The sequence below is a fragment of the Pristis pectinata genome, chromosome 11 (assembly GCF_009764475.1).
Source record: "Pristis pectinata isolate sPriPec2 chromosome 11, sPriPec2.1.pri, whole genome shotgun sequence".
In the NCBI taxonomy this organism is placed as follows: domain Eukaryota; kingdom Metazoa; phylum Chordata; class Chondrichthyes; order Rhinopristiformes; family Pristidae; genus Pristis; species Pristis pectinata.
In genome coordinates this window covers 60,766,449-60,787,611 of record NC_067415.1, presented here as the reverse complement: position 1 = coordinate 60,787,611, position 21,163 = coordinate 60,766,449, and the positions used below count along the sequence as shown (strand labels likewise).

The window sequence follows — 21,163 nt, the reverse complement described above, 5'->3', positions numbered from 1 at the left end:
TTCTCATTCTTTAAGGCCTCCACACCCCTGCTCAATAAGACAGTATAACTCTGAAACATCAATTTTCTTTGGCTTGAAGGATTCTTGCTACATCCTCAATGCAATATATTATGTTGTATGGTAAATGGAGTGTTTGTAATAATACTGAAAGTCAGAGCCACAGGAGAACAATGTCAAAAAAGATCTTCTGTGACAGTCCAGAGAAGGAAATATCTACCTCGTGAATTTATTCAAACTGGAAACAGACATACACTGAAATATAATCTTTTTATTGAAAATGTAATTCATTGAAGATAGAACACTGATAGAAATCTTAGATCAGATTTGATCAACCAAATTACACTGGAAATTACAAAAGCAAGATGCTACTAAAGTAAGCAAAGAAACAAGTATCAATTTATTTAACTGTGTAAACCACATCACCCAGAGGAACACAGTTTTCTGAAAGCTGGATCCAGTCGAAAATGAAAAGCACCATGAACAACATGCAAAAGAGGCAAGTTAACCTCAACATGATACTACTAAACACTGCTAAATCATAAACTTAACCTATTACACAGCATAAGTATTTCTGTAAAGTATGTAGTATATTTTACTTCCGAAGTTTGTTTTGGCACTGAAATGGATGAGGCTGCAAGGTTAAATGAAGAATAAAATCATTTCAGAACATAGTGTTGTTCCTGCTGTTATGGTATATGACCAGTTGTTTTCCTTATTTGTCCTCTCAATTGCTGATCTGAGCATATTACTTGAGGTAAAGAAGTAAAGAGAAGCACAGTTTGTTTCATCTTGTAGGGAAGGCCTTGTACATCATATGGCACCCAGCTGAGCATTTTAATAGAAAGGCTTCAATGAAAATTTGGTGGGTCCTAAAGCCATTAAGCACCTGAAACCACTTAGGATTCAATGGTATGTAGAGGAGGCTAAAGAAATTTGACATGTCCCCTTTGCCCCTCACCAATTTTTACCAATGCTCCATAGAAAGCATCCAATCTGGAGGCATCACACTTGGTATGTCAACTGCTCTACCCATGACCGCAAGAAACTGCAGAGAGTTGTGGACCCAGTTCAGCACATCAGGGAAACCAGCCTCTCCTCCGTGGACTCTGTCTACACTTCTCGTTGTCTCCATAAAGCAACCAACATAATCAAAGACCTTACCCACCCCAGACATTCTTTCTTCTGCCTCCTCCCAACGGGCAGAAGATACAAAAGCCTGAAAGCACATACCACCAGGCTCAAGGACAGCTTCTATCCTGCTCTTGTAAGACTATTGAATGGTTCCCTAGTACGATAAGATGGACTCTTGACCTCACGATCTACCTCGCTGTGACCTTGCACTTTATCGTCTGCCTGCATTACACTTTCTCTGTAACTGTAACACTTTATTCTGCACTCTGTTACTTTGTACTACCTCAATGCACTGCTGCAATGAATTGATCTGTATGAACAATATGCAAGACAAGTTTTTCACTGTACCTCAGTACATGTGACAATAATAAACCAAGTTACCTATTTACCAATTTACAATGGTACATCTGAATAGAGAGTGAAAAGGATCGACCTGTATTCCTCCTCAGCCCTCAACACTGGCACCAGTTGAAATATGACAGTAACACTAAACATCTGGAGACGTTGACTATTACTGTCAAAGTTTAACAGGTGCCAGGGTCCACATGTGTGCTCAAAATAGGCTTACAGCAGAAGACATTTAATTTGTGCACTCAAGAGAAGAATTAAGTTTCACTTACGATGGGACCTTTTTGGGGCAACATGCTCCCTTCAAGGATTTCTGGTTAGGTTCATCAGGCAGACCCTGCAGAGAGCAGGAGCCCACCCATTTGAGCAAGTTTAAGAGCCCAACAAATTTTAATATGGAAATGATAGCTGCACTTAATTCAGGCAAAAAAAGTTCAGAATTTAGCTGTGGTGATGCTGCCATATTCTTGGTCTCTTAATTCTATGTCTCTTGGTTATTCCATTATTGTTACATTCACATTTCTTTTTTCATTACTTTAGATTGCACTACAATCTTTGCATCATTCTGTTGTACTTTGCACCATTCTGTTATTTTGTGCTTGTCGCTGTATTTATTATTACCAATATACCCTGTGAGCTTTACGTGAGCAAAGAATTTCATTGCATCCTGGTGTATATGGCAATAAACTAATCTGAATCTGAATCTCCAATGCAGATCAGGCACCAGCTTTTGTCCCAGATATATTTGTTATTGCTTTGTTCCTTTAGCATTCATTGTGCAAGCATTGAATTGAGACAGCAGTACGTGAAGAATGTGGGATGGTCCCTGAAGCTGGACCTCCAACAGCCTACACTACTTCAGTATTCTACTGCCTCACTATTTTTTGCTTAATAACCATCATAAAACTCTATAATTTAATTTCAGTTGTGCTTCACTTTATTTAACTGTCAGAAATAACAAGATGAATCCATTGTTTCTAATATATTTATTCTCTTTTATGAAAAAGGAACTAAACAACTTCATTGGATATTACTGCATCCACCTGAAATTTCTTTGTCTGTGATCTAAGCAGAGAAGCTAAGACATTAGAGATTCTGATAAAATAAGTGAATTCGAGGGAAATTTTGAAAAAAAGAACTCCAATTGGAGCACAGATTGTGAAATCAGGAAAGGAAATGAACAGAGAAAATCGAGCTCACTGATCTCAAGGTTTAGTTCTCCAGTCTATGTTTCTTCATGTGGGACTTTAATATCTAAAAAATCACTCCATGTAAAGACATACGAGATAAATGCTATTGTAAGATGATAAATACTACTGTATTATGGTATCTCATTCTGTCACTTCTCAGACAATACAATTTGCCCTTTCTTTTAGATGCACCAAAGCTTGCAAAATCAGATCAGAACTTTTCAAATTCCACATGAACCGTGTGAGCTTGCAAACATATTGTATGATTTATATTTCCCACTGAACTTAAGCATTTTCAAGTTATTTTTATATATCACCTGTCAGATGAAAGTACACCGACTGCAGCCTGGCTCAGATTAAAAATCCATTGCCAAATACAATATTTTCAATGGAAATTTTCAAATGAAGAGCACTGAGTGAGCAAGAAGTCTTCTGCTATCTATTAAGATGAATACATTTTATTGTAAACAAGTTTTATGTTTTATTATACATGGGATTATCATTTTTAAAAGGGAATACAACAGACTTCAGTTTTTTCATTTCAAGTAATGTAAATTTTCATTCTTTAAAAATTTGAAAAAAGACAGTTGTCCTAATTGTCTTAAATAAGCAAACAATAGGAATGATTAAATCTTACAGCATGGTACTGATCATTCTGTGATTTCCCATTTATTATTTGGAGGAATTTCAATAATCCAGAAATTCATGAGTCCTGAGTTCCCACTTGAGTGTTTTGGGTAGAATGTTGTTGTTCCGAGCTGATGTACAATTTTATATGTTCAATGCTTGTGCAGATCATGAGATCTTGAGGAAAGACAGTTAGAAAATGTGTTTTCTGGACAATGGTTTAATTGACAGATACTCACTGCATGCACTGCTGTAACAGCTCACTGATAAGTGAAATACAAATTACCATTCAGCAGTTGATTCCCATTCTCCACTGTTGGAGCTGCTGTTATTGCAGGAGACAGCCTGGTCACAGGGTTATTAGCATTTTTATCCTGGGTCTCTGCTATATTTCCTGGTCCACAGTTTTCTTCTCTGTTAGATGGACTAAAGTTCCCTTCATCACACCCACCTAAAAAAAAAGTAACAGTGAAGGTTTTGAAATTGCAACTGCCACAAAAGTCTCAATCTTAAAGCATTTTAATTCTGAAGATTCAGAAAAGACATGTAACAATGCAATTTATATGAATGATGCTGTACCCATATGGAACAATTCTACTTACTCTCAAGTGAAAAGGCTCCTTAACACTAAAGACTTCTAGTGCAGGAATGGCTGTGAAATATTTACCCAAATGAAAAGGTGGATGACTCACATTTACGTGTCAGCATTGGAATGAAGATGTAGTTTATCAAACTTACAGAATTAAATGACGTGAGCTATCCTTGTTGCCTTTCGTGAAAGTGTCTACACTGAAAATATCTTCAGATATTTGAGTGTAGAAGGCAGGTGCAGAAAATGGGAGAAGAACAGGCAGTTTAAGAATATTGTCATATTGAACATAAAAATTTGAAGAAAGAAGAAAATATTACCTAATATTAGTGAAGTGTCCAGTTTTATTATTGTAGTTCATAATCCAAGGTCAAAACTATACCCACAAAGTGCATATAGAACATGGAACAGTACAGCACATGAACAGGTTCTTCCACACACAGTGTCTGCACAGAAACTGATTCTATCTGTCCGCACATTGTCTTTATCCCTCAATTCCTGTTCACGTGCCTTTTAAACATTGCTTCATATCTGCTGTCACCACCTCCTCTGGCAGCATGTTCCAGACACATACCACTCTCTGTATAAAACCTTGCCTCGCGAATCTCCTTTAAACTTTTCCCCTGTCACTTTAAAGCTATACCTTTTAATATTTGACATGTCCACGCTGAGAAAAAAGACTCTGACTATCTACCTTATCAAGCTATGCCTCCCATAACTTTATAAACTTCGATCAGGTCTTCCCTCAGCCTCCAGCGCTTCAGAGAAAATAATCCAAGTTTGTCCAACCTCTCCTTATAGCTAATTCTCCCTAATCCTGGTGAACCTCTTCTATACCCTCTCCAATGCCTTCACATCCTTCCGGCAATGCAGTTACCAGAACTGCACACAATACTCCAAATGTAGCCTAACCAAAGTTTTATAAAGCTACAGCATGACTTCTCTACTTTTATACTCAAAGCTCTGACCGATGAAGGCAATTATGCACCTTCTATACCACCCCTGTGTTGTCACTTTCAAGGAGCTATTGACCTGCTCCACAAGATCCCTTTGTACACCAATGCTCCTACCATTTACTCTATACTTTCTTCTTATATTTGACTTGTGAAAGTGCAACACCACATACTTGTCTGGGTTAAACTCCTTTCACCATTTCTCCACCTGTATTTCCATCTGATCTATATTCTACTCCATCCTTTGACAATCTCCCTCATTATCCTTAACTCTGGCAATTTTCACCTCATCTGCAAATTTACTAATCAGCCCACCTACATTTTTGTCCAAATCGTTGACATATATCACAAACAAGAGAGTCACAGCACTGATCCCTGCAGAACACCACTGCAATCAGAATAACACCCCTTCACTCCTACTCTTTGTCTTCCATGGCCAAGCTAATTTTAAATTCAATCTACAAAGTCTCCATGGATCTTATGTGCCTTAATCTTTTGGATCAGCTGACCACAAAGGACCTTGCCAAAAGCATTAATAAAGCCCATGTATAAAACATCCAGTGCTCTACCCTCATCAATTATCTTTGTCACCTTCTCAAAAAACACAATCAAGTTTGAAAGACATGACCACCCTAACACAAAGCCATGCTGACTATCCCTAATAAGTCCATGTTTTTCCAGATGTGAGTAAAACCTTCCCTTAAGAAACTTCTCCAATAATTTCCCTACCACTGGTCTAAGGCTCACCAGCCAATAATTTCCTGGTATGTCTCCACTACCCTCCTTAAACAGATAAACCCCATGGAGACAAATCTCAGAAATCACAGACATTTATGGCACAGGAGGCCATTCAGCCCATTGTCATCATGCTGGCCAAGAAAGAACACTACACTACAGCACAGTACAGGCCCTATGGCCCACAATGTTGTGCCAACATTTTATCCTGCTCTATGATTTATCTAACCCTTCCCTCCCACATAGCCCCCTATTTTTCTATCTTTCATGTGTCTATCTAAGAGTCTCTTAAATGTCCCTAATGTATCTGCACCCACAACCTCTGCTGGCACTGCGTACTCTGTGTAAAAACTTACCCCTGACATCCCCCTTATATCTTCCTCCAATCACTTTAAAATTATGTCTCCTTTTGTTAGCCGTTCTCGCCCTGGGGAAAAGGTCTCTGACTGTCCACTCAATCTATTCCTCTTATCATCTTGTACACCGCTATCAAGTCACCTCTCATCCTCCTTCTCTTCAAAGAGAAAAGCCCTAACTTACTCAACCTATCCTCATAAGACAGGTTCTCCAATCCAAGCAACATCCTGATAAAATCTTCTCTGCACCCTCTCTAAAGCTTCCACATCCTTCCTATAATGAGGCAACCAGAACTGAAAACAATACTCCAAGTGTGATCTAACCAGAGTTCTACAGAGCTGCAACACCTGGCACCTCCTGAACTCAGCACCCCGACTAATGAAGGTCAACACACCATACGCCTTCCTAACAGCCCTATCGACCTTGAGGGATCTATGGATGTTGACTCCCCCAAGATCCCTCTGTTCCTCCACACTGCTAAGATTCCTGCCGTTAACCTTGTATTCTGCCTTCAAATTTGATCTCCCGAAGTGTATCATTTCACACTTATCTAGGTTGAACTCCATCTGCCATTTCTCAGCCCAGCTCTGCATTCTATCAATATCCTGTTGTAATCTGCAGCAACCTTCTACACTATCCACAACACCACCAACCTATGTATCATCAGCAAACTTACTAACCCACCCTTTCACATCCTCATCTAAGTAATTTATAAAAATCACAAAGAGCAGGGGTCCCAGAACAGACTCCTGTGGAACACCACTGGTCACTGAGCTTAATTGTTTAAGCCCACTTCTCACAACTTGCTCCACCATCCTACAGGTTATGGCACTTCACCTGCACTTCCAGTACTTTTTAAACTTTGTTGAAGGTTTCTGCTTCCACCATCATTTCAGGTGGGAGTTTGAGATACAAAAGTAAAAAAGTGTAGATGCTGGAAGAATGTAATAAAAATGAAAACACTGTAAATACTTAGCAGATCAGTCAGCATCTGTGCAGAGATTAACATTTGGGTCACTGACTTTTGATCAGACCTAAGAAAAGTTAGAGGAAAACAGGTTTTAAGATGCTGGCAAAGGGAGGAGAGAGCATAAAAGATGTTTCAATAAGGTGGAGAGTGCAAGGTGAGAATGTCTGCTAATGTCCTGTCAAAGACACAAGTAGAATCATTACCTGAAAATTACCATACGGTGAATGCCTGAAATCTGAAATTAAAATACTGGAAATATTCATTATCTGAACTCCATGTTGAGTCCAAAGGGCTCTAATATGTCTTGTGAAAAGGTGAAGTGCTGTTCCTCAAGCTTATCACAGAATCATATAGAACAGAAATAGGCCCTATCAGCCCATCTCATCAACGCCAACAGTAATGCCTTGTCTACTCCAATCCCATTTGCCTGCATTAGGCTCATATCCCTCTATGCTATTAATATCTGAGTACCTGTCTAAATACCTTTTGAATGTTATTATTGTGGCTGCCTCCACTACTTCCTCTGGCAGCTCATTCCGATATTCACCATCCTCTGTGTGAAAGACTTATCCTTCAGATCTCCTTTAAATTTCTCCCCTCTCACCTTAAACCTTGGCCCTCTAGTTCTAGACTCTCCTGCCCTGGGATAAAGACTCTGGCTATCTGGACACAAAAGACTGTAGATGTTAGAGCAACAAACAATCTGCTGGAGGAACTCAATAGATCAAGCAGCATCTGTGGGGGGTGGGGGGAAGGAATTATCAATGTTTCGGGTCATAACCCTGCATGCAATCCTCCAGCAGATTGTTTGTTACTCTGACTATCTATCCTTTTTATGCCCCACATAATTTTATAAACCTCTATAAGGTCACCTCTCGGTCTCCTCTGCTCCAGGGAAAAAGCCTCAGCCTATCCAGTATTTCCCTATAACTCAAGCCCACCACTCCAGGCAACATCTTTGTGAATCTCTTCTGCACCCTCTCCAGCTTAATCACATCATTCCAATTAGTCTTAGCACCAATCCCTGTGGTAAACAACCTCTCCTTCCTATTTACTAAGTCAACTTTGAATCTAGTAAGCCAACATGTCTTGGATCTTTTGTGCTTTAACCTTTTGGATCAGCCTATCATGTGGGACTTTGTCAAAAGCCTCACTAAATTCCATGCAAACCATTTCCACCACTTCTCCTTCATCAATTTCATCAATTTTCTTAATTAACTCCTCAAAAAAAAACTCAGTCAGATTCGTGAGACATGATCTCCCCTGCACAAAGCCATGCTGACTCCTGCAAATCAGTCCCTGCTTTTCCAAGCAAATATAATTCTTGTTCTTCAGAATCTTCTCCAATGACTTTCCTACCATTGATGTAAAGCTCGCCAGCCTTAGTTTCCAGGCTTATCCCTCCTGCCCTTTATGAACAAGGGGACAACAGTAGCTACTGTTCGGTCTTCTAGTGCCTCACCCTTTGTAACAAAAACACAAAAAAACAATTTCATGCCTCAGGAATCTCCTCCCTTGCCTCCCTTGGCATTATGCAGTAGAATCCATCAGGCCTTGGGGATTTATCCATTTTCATGTGCACCTCTTCCTCTTTCCTTTCTTGCACTTCTTCCTTCTTGATACAGATGTGATCTGAAATATTGGTGCACCCCTCTCTTAACATCCTTCTCTCTGGCAAAGACCATTGAGAAGCACTTATTTGGAACCCAGCTTATATCCCCTGGCCCCACACATAATCCCTTGGTCCCTGTTACATCTCCAACATTTGGACAGAAAGGTCGTGTGAGAGGGGCATGCATATTGCTTGAGATGAAGAACAGATTGTACCGTGCAGAATGATTCCTTTGTAATCCTTGAAAACGTGGTGTGGTGGGGCTAAAATATGCTTGGTTGGGGTACTGCTTTGAATTATTGGAAATCCACAACACTTTTTGAGTGATTTTTTTACTCAGCTCTTCTTCAATCCTTCTATGAATTATCTCATGTTCGTGGGTTACTGAATTCTGTGTTGAGGGAAATAAGACCTATTTCTTTATTCAATCCAGGCTTTTATAACTTTATCCACCTTGATTTAATCGCCTGTCAGCCTCCTCTGTTCTGAAGAAAACAACCAAAGCTAAGCCAGTTTCTTTCATTAAATGAGATTCTCTGGCCCTTATAAATCTCTTCTGTGTCCTGTCTGCTGCTATCATATCTTTCCTGTAAGTTAGTGACCTGAACTGGATACAGTACTGAGTGGCTTGCCTGCAATATTGACATGAGGCTATGTGGCTAAAGTTAGCCTCTTTGCACATAACTTGGCTGGGCATACTCTCGTATATTTAACATAACAGAGGACACAGAAATATAAAGCCTCCGTGGAAAATTACAACACAATGTCATAGAGTCATTGAGCAACCATTTGGCCCAACCATTCCATGCCGACCACGTTGCCCACCCAGCTAGTTCCAATTTCCTGCATTTGGCCCATACCCCTCCAAACCCCACCACTCCCAACATATACAACTGCAACATAATGTCCCAATTCCCTTAGTGCCTTGACTGATGAAAGCCAGTGTACTAAACACCTTTTTTCACCACCCTATCTACCTGTGATGCCACTTTCAATGATCTATGCACTTGTATTCCTTGGTCCCTCTGATCTATTACACTCCCACATCTCCTACCATTCATTGTACAAGTCCTACTCTGGTTTGACTTTCCAAAATGCATCACCTCACACTGATCTGTATTGAAATCAATTTGCCACTCCTTGGCCCAATTCCCTGACTGATCAAGACACCCCGTAAGTCACGATACCTTCTTCACTATCAACAACACCTCCTAATTTCGTGTCTTCTACAAACTTACTGATTAAGCCTTGTGCATTCGCATCCAAATCACTTATGTAAGTAAAGAATAACAAGAGTCCCAACACTGACCCCTGCAGCACCCCACTAGTCACCGGCCTCCATTCCAAGAAACAACCTTCAATCACCAACCTCTGCTTCCTACCCCCGAGCCAATTTTGAATCCACCTAACTAGCTCTCCCTAGATTCCTAACCTTCTAGATGAGCTGATAATGTGGAACCTTATTGAAGGTCAAATAGACAACTTCCACTGTTCTATCCTCATTCACCCTTTTTGGTTATTTCTTCAAAAAACTCTAAAAGATTCATCAAACCATCTAGGCCTGGGAGAGAGAATCTTCCCATGCACAAAGCCATGCTGACTCCTCAGACTCTGTCTATCAAAATGCTGGTCGATCCTCTCCCTCAGAATTCTCTCCAGTAACTTCCCCACTTGTAGGTCCCTGGCTGTCTCACAGCAAGATTAATTAGATCTCTTTCTGTTGTAAGAGAAATCATGCCTTTAAGACCATGAGCCTTCCATGAGCCTTCCTCTTTCCCTCTGATCATCTTTCCCAGGCCCAACTATCTCCTTCACTCACCTCTTCATGAGCAGAAGTTATATCTTTTCAGCAAAACAGTAAAAGCACAGCAGGAGGATCAAAATGACATTTTGTATTTTAACTGGATTTAAAATTTACAACTCAGTGAGTTAATCCAGCAAATGCTAAGCATATGTTGCTTTCTCCTCGGGTATTTAACATTAACCTGGCTACAGGAAGGTTACTTACATTTTTCCTGAGTGTCATAAGGAAAGAGTGCAAAATCACCTGCATGAATGTAAGTTTTGGGTGAATTACTTAGTATAAAATCACACAAAAGAATAATGGACTACTGTGTATTATGCAACAGGATCCAAACAAAGGATCAATGATATGCAGAGTACAGTTAGTGAATTTGCAAAATTAAATCAATAATTATAGATATTTAGCTTTCATAATACTGTGCACACTCTGTAAATTTAGTTCAAGAAGTGCTGATTAATTCCTTTTAAAATCTTTGCATAGTAGTAAGAGGGTTCAAAATGAGGGCATTACCTAGGAGAAAATATTTATTGGTTGTAATATATGTAAATAATTTGGATAAGAATGTAGGTGGCATGTTTAGTAAATTTGCAGATGGCACAAACACTGACAGTGAAAAAGGTTTGCAAGGATACAGTGGGACATAGATCAGCTGGAATGCTGGACATAGTGGTGGCAGATGAAATTTAATCCAGACAAGTGTGAGGTATTGCACTTTGGGAAGCCATAGAGTCATAAAGTTATACAGCATGGAAATAAGCCCTTTGGCCCAGCTCATCCATGCCAACCAAGATGCCTACCTGAGCTATTCCCATCCACATGTGTTTGGCCTATACCTGTCTTAACATTTTCTATCCATGTACATATCCAAATGCCTTTTAAACGTTGTAATTGTACCCACCTCTACCATTTCCTCTTGTAGCTCATTCCATATACCCACTAGCCTCGGTATGAAAAAGTTGCCCTTCAGGTCCCCTTTAAATCTTTCCATTTTTACCTTGATCCTAAGCCTTATAGTTTCAGACTCCCCTACTCTGGGGAAAAGACTGTGACCATGCACCATCTGTATGCCTCTCGTAGAACAGTACGACACAGGAACAAGCCCCTTGGCCCATGATGGTGTGCTGAACTAATTAACCTAATGACACCTAATCCCTTCCGCCTGCACATGGTCCATATCCCTCTATTCTCTGCATATTCATGTGCCTATCTAAGATCCTCTTAAAAGCGTGTATTGTATCTGCCTCCACCAACACCCCCGGCAGTTTATTCCAGGCATCCACCACTCCGTGTGTAAAAGACATGCCCTACACATCTCCTTTGAAGTTTCCCCCTCTCACCTTAAATGCATACCCACTAGTATTAGATATTTCAACTCTGGGATAAAGATACCAACTGTCTATACCTTTCATAATTTTATAAACTTCTATCAGGTCTTCCCTCAACTTCCGTCACTCCAGAGAAAACAACCCAGGTTTGTCCAACCTCTCCTTACAGCATGTCCTCTAATCCAGGCAGCATCCTGGCAAACCTCTTCTACACCCGTTCCATTTTCTCCACATCCTTCCTCAAACGATATGACCAAAACTGAATGCAATACTCCAGATGTGACCTAACCACAGTTTTATAAAGCTGCACCATAACTTGTTGACTCTTGAAATCAATGCCTTGACGAATAAAGGCAAGAATGGCTTATGCCCTCTTTACCACCCTATTGACCATGATTTTATAAACCTCTGTAAGGTCACTCCTCAGCTTCTTTCACTCCAGGGAAACCTGTACCAGCCCATCCAGTCTCACCTTATAACTCAAGTCCTCTAACCCTTACAACATCCTTGTGAATCTCTTCTGCTCCTCTTTAGCTTAATTACATCCTTCCTAGAATGGCGATCAGAGTGCACATTTGACTGCAAGTGTGGTCTCACCAACATCTTGTACAATCCCAACTCTTGATCTTAGTGCCCTTACTAATGAAGGCAACTGTGCCATATGCTTCTTCACCACCTTCTCTCCCCATGTCGCCATTTTCAGGGAACCATAAGTCCCTAAGTCTCTTTGTCCTACAACACTCCCAGGACCTTGTCAAGTTCTGGTAGAACATATAGAGTAAATGGCAGTGACCCAAGGAGGGTTGATGTACAGGGACCTTAGGGTGCAAATCCTTTTTTTCTTTTTCAATCTTTTTGTTAGTTTTCAAATTAATACAGATTGATATATAGCATCAATATTTATACATGTAATACAAAGAGATCAGGATAACAATCATAGCATAGATAATCATAATGAACAATAAAATATTTTTCAAAATCTGTAGATCCAACAATCTCTTAGTAAATGAATATAATATAAAAGAAAGGAAAGAAAAAGATTTACTATATAAGTTAAAAAAACCCAAATCAATAAGAAAAATCGTAAACAATATAAACTAAACTAAAAAAAAATTTCAAAAGAAAGCAAGCAACAAAAAAAAAGAAAAAAAACTGGGCTAAAATTTTTCAGTAGAAACAGAGCAATATTATGTCATCAACTCCGTTCTTCCAAGTTGGAAAGTTATTGAAAGGGGATCTACATCATGTGAAAATATTGAATAAATGGACTCCAAATATCTTCAAATTTAAGCGAAGGATCAACAGTACCACTTCTAGGGTGCAAATCCATTGCTCGCTGAAAGTGGATTGGGTTGTGAAGAAGGCAATGGGTACGCTGAGGTATCGCGTATAAGAGTTGGGACATTATGTTGTAGCTGTACAAAACATTGGTAAGACTGCATTTGAAGTATCGTGTACAGTTCTGGTCACCATATTACAGGAAGGAATTGGTAACAACAGAGAGAGTGCAAAAGCAATTCACCAGGATGTTGCCTGCAATTGGGCTTTGTAGTGACAAGGATATACGGGAAAGGCTGGGTTTATTCAAACTGGAACATAGGAGGCATTATTCATAAAATTATGAGGGGGATAGAGAGGACAGATAGTCAGAGTCTTTTTTCAGGCCAGGGAAGACTAGAACTAGATAACACAGGTTTAAGGTGAGAGGGAGAAATTTAAAGGAGATGTGAGAGGTAAGTTTTTCATACAGAGAGTGGTGGTTATCTGGAATGAGCTGCCAAACGAGGTGATAAAGGCACATACAATTTTAACATTTAAAGGGCAATTGGACATGTACTTGGACAGAGAAAGTGAGCAAATTTGATTAGCATAGATAGGCATCATGGTTGGCAATGGATGATGTGGGCTGAGAGAACCAGTTTCTATGCTGTACAATTCTATGATTCTATAAAAGTCTAAGAGCGGCTGTAATAGTTGGTAGCATATCAACAGCACTTGCATCTGAAGTACCAAACGGGAAACATCAGCATAGAATTGGCAGTTGTAAGTGGATTACAGAACAACATAAGAAAGATATAGAAACATGAGTTAGCAATTTAGCCTGTCATGCCTGCCCTAGCATTCATCATAGCTAATTTTCTTCTGCGTACATCTTTTCCTTCCCGATCCCTATATCTCACCTTATATATTTGTAGTAAGACATCTCTTGTACTCAGATCCTTTAACGATAAAGGCCAACATGCCATTTACCTTCCTAAATGTCTGTATGTTAGCTTTCAGTCACAAACCAGGTTCATTTAAAATCAACACTTTCCAATCTCTCACCATTTAAGAAATGTTCATCATTTCTGGAAAAGCTGTGGAAAATCTAAAGAATTTTGGGAGATGATAACTAGACACAATTGCTATATCATAGAAACAGAGAAACATAGAAAAACTACAGCACAATTCAGGCCCTTCGGCCCACAAAGCTGTGCCGAACATGTCCCTACCCTAGAAATTACTAGGCTTACCCACTATTATATAACCCTCTATTTTTCTCAGCTCCATATACCTATCTAACAGTCTCTTAAAAGACCCTATCGTATCCACCTCCACCACCGTTGCCGGCAGCCCATTCCATGCACTCACCACTCTCTGAGTAAAAAACTTACCCCTAACATCTCCTCTATACCTACTCCCCAGCACCTTAAACCTATGTCCTCTTGTGGCCACCATTTCAGCCCTGGGGAAAAGCCTCTGACTATCCATCTATTTCAACATTTTTGGATGTAGATCATAGGATTTATCAGCTTTAAGGTTCATTAACTTCTCTAACTTCTAAGTTCTTTAGCAACATTAATTTCTTTTATTTCCTCCTTTGCATTGAACTCTTGACTCTCTTCTTGCACCTACTTCCAGGAAGACCTCCAGAGCAAATCTTCCTATGTGGAGCACTAGCAAATCTGAGATATTATTCTATAGGCTCCAGATTTATGATTTCATTTTAAAGACAAACAGGGTAAAGAAATAATATGAAAGACATGGAAAAGACATGAGATGAGACATTTAAGTATGAAGATACACTGTCTGATGAAAGTGACATCAACAGGGGAATGATTTGATGGGGACGTGGGGAGAATAAAATATGATTCATGTAAAAATGGATGTTTGGTTGTCAGCACATACTTGGCAGGACGAATGATCTGTTTCTACACTCTATCTCTCTATAACTCTTTGACTATGAGAATGAAGAATGGATCAGGGAAGAGACTAACTAAAATCAGAATGTTTTCTCAGTAAATGATTCATGGGTAGCCCAAAAAGGTGAAACACTAGAAGATGGTGTTCTACCTGTTGCATCCAGAAACATAATATCAAGAAGAAGGTTCATGAAGACCAAATGGCTGTAGAGAAGTGAAAGCTGAGAGAAAGATCAGCTGTATACTGCATTAGCACCTACAAAGGTACAGAAAAAATGGTGTCAAGGTGCTGTGTACACCAGAGTACATGTCTGGAGGACCTTTGTCAAATGCAAAGACAAAGGAAGATCAAACCTTTCCTTACTTTCACACCAGGCTACACCTCTTTGAGAATAACTTGCCATCCATGTTACTGAACGGCAGAAATTGCAAGACAAATTTGCCAAGAATGATTTTCATCAGGTGAAAACCTACGAAGACTACGGCAGATTGATATACAAGTAAAAGGAAGCCATGCTTTTCTCAACCTTTGCAGGCATTGTAAGGCCTGATCTTCAAGTGTGGCAACGAGAGACCATACAGGTTGGTCAGGGCCATCATGGGAGGAGCCTTAGATCATGTCCACTAGCAAAGAGCTGACTCACAAAGACTTCACACACCACATCCAACTTGAATTTCTCTGATGAATAGTGTGCTCACTGACTCAAGTTTTCCAAGACCACCACTGCAAGGATAAGTGAAATACTGCAGGAAAGTCTATGACCATGCTCTTGTGCCTGGACAGGGCTCTCTGTGTAATGCAAGGTCACATTGACACACATTACATGCAGCTGCAAAACATCTGTGCAATATTTCCTAATTTGCAGCGCAAAATTACACCAGAGGTCAACTGTATTCTCAAAGAAATTAGTTCACCTACTTCAGTTTCATAAAATAAAATACGGTTACCAAATTCAAACCATTTAACCCATTTTGCCTTTGCCGGCTGTCTATCAGAGCAGCTTTCTAGTTCCACCCTCCCATCTTTTCTCCAAACCCTTGCAAATTTTTCTCCAATGCATACTTCAGCAACATATCCCCAAGGCTGCCGTCCCCTCCAAAAAAACTGATCCCCAGATCTTCATGGGCATCCTCGGCTATTGGCAGCAGCATATACCCCACATCACCATGCTCCTTAGACCACTCTATAGGGTCTCTCAGAAGAAAGCCACATTCTCATGGGGACCTGAACAACAGGCTGCCTTTGAAACACCAAAGCAAGCTGTTGAGCAAGCACTGCCACTTGCTCCCCGCCAGGCAGGTGTCCCCTTTGAGTTATAGGTCTCTGCCAGCGAGACAGTTGCCGAATGGAGCCTCTGGCAGAGGGTCCAAGGGCGCAGGGTCCCGCTCGGCTTCTGGACCAAATCTCTGCCTGATGCTGCTGCTCGCTACAGTCTTTTCGAGCGCCAGCTGCTTGCCTGCTACCTGGCGCTCCTTACCACCGAACACCAAACCAGCACCGACCCTGTTGTCCTTTGCCCCCACCTGCTCATAACACATTGGGTCGTCCCCACATTCCACTCACAAAGAGGGTCGAGCCCAGAGGTCCTCGATAGTGAAGTGGAAATAGTACATTGCCGATCAAGCCGAACCTGGTCAGGAAGGAGCCAGCCACCTCCACGAACGGGTCATGTCCTTCTCACAGTCCCAGACATACCTAAAATCCAACCCTCCCCTGTGTCCTGGGGCCAACCCTTCGACTCCCTTGACTCTGAATGAAAATTGTATGCCTGGTTCACAGACGGCTCGAGCCGCTGGAAAGGGGGGAAGCAATATTGGAAAGCGGCTGCACTTCATCTCGCCACAGGGAAAACTTTGACCAAAGAGGGAGTGGGTGGATCTAGTCAACTTGCCGAACTGGCAGCAGTAGCACTCACCCTACAGGACACCACTGGGCCAGTCCACATTTATACCGTCTCTTGGGCAGTGGATGGCCCGGTGGCACGAAATGGGGTGGGAAATTCATGCACACCCCCTCTGGGGACAGGGACACTGGTGTTTATCTGGGATCAGGCAACCCACGGACAGATTTCAGTCCACCACGTGGATGCTCATACTCACAAAAATACAGAGGAGGCCTTACATAATGGACCAGGCTGCTCAAATATGCTGTGTCACTGCCTCCCCAGATGAACCCGACCTCAGTGCGTTAGCTGCATGGGCACACCGCAAGAGCCGTCACCTGGGGGCTGATAGTACACAGCGTTGGGCAGAGCAATTCGGGTTCGCCCCGACATTGGATCAATGTAAGACCACTGTTGCTAACTGCCCAATCTGCCAGCAAATGAGGCCATAAGGCTGGCCAGCAGGGCTGCCGGGTCACATTTGCCACAGCACAGGAGCGGGTCATGTATGGCAGATAGACTATATCGGACCGCTCCCACGCCAAAACAAAAGGCAGTATGCCCTGATGATGTCCTGGTGGCGGTGCCCTGTGAGAGGGCCGACCAGAACAGCATCATCAAAGGATTGCAGCACCTCTCCTCCATCTATGGAGTCCCATGGGAGGTACAATCCAATCAGGGCTCACACTTTGCTGGGGCTAAAGTCCAGAACTGGTCTGCTGAGGCAGGGATCTCGTGGCTGTTCCATATACCCTACCATCCACAGGCATCAGGCCTGATCGAGAGAATGAATGGTCTGCTTAAAGAGAAAGTACACATGCTAACGCCCTCCCGCACACTGCAGGGGTGGTTGAGTGTGCTGCAGCAGGCAGTCGACCAGCTGAATACACAGCCCACTGGCCAAGGGGGTCCCCACTGACCCACCATCTGGTACACTCCCCATCTCCCGACTTGCAAGACACTGAACCCCCTGAGACCAAGGATTCAGGGAGAGTATGGGTACGACAGCCACAGGGTCCCCCTCAGAAGGGAGAAGTTGTCGCGTGTAGTCCCGGAGACACCTGTTGGGTCGTGATTCCGGGTGACACTAACCTATCCTGTCTTCACACCCAACACCTGACCCGCCGAGAATGAGCCTGTTCCTCAACACCACCCGCCACCCCCTACAGGACAATGGCACTACTCCAGTCATCCCTTCCGTTCACCGCAATGATCGGCATTGGGACGTCTGCCAACACTTTCCTCAGAGTCGCCTATGAATTTGCCAGCACCACTAATAAATCAGACTGCTGGAACTGCGTCCAAACCCCAGCACACGCCGATGAAGCTCTGCCACTTACGCTGATCCCACTGGATGATCTTCAAATGAACAGTTTACATAGACTCCTGCGGAGTTTGGCATATCTGTGTGGAGGGGGGGCCGAATGGCAGTCCCCTACCACTCCCCTCACCAGTACATAACATCTCTTCCAGTAATCCCCGATGGGGTGGGTGTTTCAGGAACTGGTATTTCCCTCCCTCCACCCGAGTTCCAACTCTCAGGGTCACTCCGCAGCCAGTGAGCAAGCCTAAGGAATGCTGGTGCAGGTTCCCAAATGAGCACTGTTCCACCCTTTCAGTTGGCCACAACGACTGCAAGCGAAACTGGTTACTGGGTGCCTCAGTGACCACTGCCGATGGTGCCACTAAGCTGGGGGCTCCCTGAACTTTGAACGGGACCCACTGGATTTGCGGCCACCGTGCCTACCCGTGGCTCCCCATGAGCTGGTACGGTTACTGCTTTCCAGTGTTTGTGGTGCCCTATATCCACGCCCTAGATGACCTTGGGGAGCACCCGGCATACAGCAGCCACCGGGACAAAAGGGCCATCATGGAGGCGGAGAGGTTTTGGATGATAGCCTTTCCCACATGTGGCATGGCCCGATTGTCCTGTGAGGTCATCCAGATGGCCAGCGTGCTTGAAACGCTGGCCAACGAAACGGCAGTGGCACTGCGACATACCGAAGACGCCCTGATGCGGACGTCAGCTGAGCTGATAGCAGTCAGGATGGTCGTCCTGCAGAATCAAATGGCCCTAGATTACCTACTCGCTGTGGATGGTGGTACCTGTGCAGTGATTGGTAAGGAGTGCTGCACGTTTATCCCTGATGAGTCAAGGAACATCACCCACTTGGCTGCTCACATTTGGGACTCGGTGTCTAAAATTCAAAAAGCGAGGGACCAGCTCCTCCAGCACGACACCTCATGGGGAAACTGGTGGCCGTCTGGGTCTCTGGGGGGATGGTGGGCAACCGTCATCCACAGGGTGACAGCTCTCATTCTCACTGTCATCGCAATCTGTATATTATGCTGTGTTTGCCAGGTTATTAAGAGCACGACTGGCCTTCATTAATACTGACATATTGTTCTAGGCTTAATAATAGTTATCACTATGATTGGCGAGTGGTGTGACTTTCAAGGGGTGGATTGTATTGTGGAGGGCTGTGGCTGTCACGTGACAGCACTGCCCATTAGCTGGTCGAAAAACACACCACTGCCAATCAAGGTCTGGCTCCATCCTACCCATCACTGCACACCTGACAATTGGCCCCTTTAAGCACCTTTGTACTTGGCCTCGGGTCATTGGCCTTTTGTGATCAATTAGCCCCTGCTGGCACTGGGCCATTGGCCTTTTTGAACTCCCTGGGCTGGACCTCCCAGCCCTCCAGCACTATAAAGAGTGCCACGTGTACCTGGTTCACTCTTTTTGATTGCTCTGAGGAATCGAGAAACAATTCTGGAGAGACCGCTGGTAAGATGTGCACTTCAACAGGGTTAGGAGCATTCTAAGTTAGCATTCCCGGTAGCATAGAGCTGTGCCTGCACTGAGTCAAGGGGTGGTGGGTATCGTATTGCTTTTTCTTGATTGTTTGTACCCAGTTCATTGTGTGTGCGTGTGTGTATTTTACCCTTGTTGCGATCTTCCCACACTCGCTATCACCGGTGCGCGTGTGTGTGTTGCCCCATTACCTTTTCCTTGCGTTTGTCTTTATAAATAAATCATTTAACTCTGAGACTGTGTTCAGGTCCTTCGAGACCTCGAATCTATTTCACATCTATGCTTTCAATTTTTAATGTACTCATTGTTTCAATTACCTCCTCCTTAACTAACTTTAGAAGCACTCTTTTCTCTGGTGAAGCCTAATGAAAGGTAGTCACTTAACATCTTAACAGAGCTCTTAGATATGATACAAGATATCAAAATATTTATTTATTAGTCACATGTACATCGAAACACACAGTGAAAGGCATCTTTTGCGTAAAGTGTTCTGCGGGCAGCCCGCAAGTGTCGCCACGCTTCCGGTGCCAATGTAGCATGCCCACAATTTCCTAACCCATATGTCTTTGGAATCTTAGCATCTATGTGCAAGTTCCCATTTTTGTCCTTAATGGCCTCTACTACTCCAAGTACTACCATTTTACTATCTATAAACCCATAGAATACACCTATGTTGGCAGCTAATCTTTTCCCCTAGTTTTAATTTTCATTTCTGTCTTTGATTCTTTTGTAATTAATTATGTTGAGGAACCAATTAGAGAGCAAATCATCCTAGACTGGGTATTGTGCAATGAAAAAGGATTAATTAACAAATGTCTTGGGGAGGGGTGATCAGATTATGCTAGAATTTTTCATTAAAATAGAGATTTGTTGAAGATGATTACAAGACTGAACTCAATAAAGGAAATTTCAATGGTATGAGGTGAGAGATGTCTCAGATTAGGGAGTGTTACTTCAGGGGTTGATGGTGGATGGCAATGGCAGACATTAATGGAGCACATGGATGAACGACAGCAATTGTTCATTCCTTCTGTTGAAAAAATAAAACAGGAAGATGAGCCAACTGTGGCTGACATGGGAATTCAGGGATAATATTACATCCAATGAGGAGGCAAATAAACTGGCCCAAAAAAGCAGCTAATCAGAGCACTGGGTTTAGAACTCAGTAAAGAAAGATCAAAGGATTAATTAAGATGGGGAAATACTATGTGAAAATAAGCTTGCAGGGAAAATAAAAAGTGACTGTAAAGCCTTCTATGGATGCGTGAAGAACAAAAGATTAAAGAAGACAAATGTAGTTCCCTCATGGTCAGAAACAGGAGAATATATAATTGGGAACAAAGACAATTGAACAAATACTTTGGTTGTCATTGCAAAGGACACAAATATCCTCCCAGAAATGTTAAGACCAAAAATGTTCAGTGAGAGACAGGAATTGAAGGAATTGAAGGAAAAGAGTACCAGTGGGTAAACAGTGCAAAGGAAAATGATGGGATTGAAGGCCAATAAATCCATGGGGCACAATAGTCTGCATCCCTGAGTACTGCGGCAGTGGCTCTAGAAATATGGGATGCTTTGGTGGTTATTTTCCAACATTCTATAGACTCTGACTCAGCATTTATGGATTGGGTGGTAGTTA

At 42.3% G+C, this 21,163-nt stretch overlaps 1 protein-coding gene across 1 annotated transcript in view; it reads right to left on the bottom strand.

Moving 5' to 3' along the window:
- Positions 1–3,556: 3,556 nt before the first annotated feature.
- Positions 3,557–21,163, bottom strand: part of myo16 (myosin XVI) — a 438,207-nt gene continuing 420,600 nt past the window's right edge. Inside the window, exon 32 of the mRNA XM_052025545.1 lies at positions 3,557–3,747. Coding sequence (XP_051881505.1) covers positions 3,557–3,747 — 191 coding nt within the window. The remainder of the gene's footprint in view (positions 3,748–21,163) is intronic.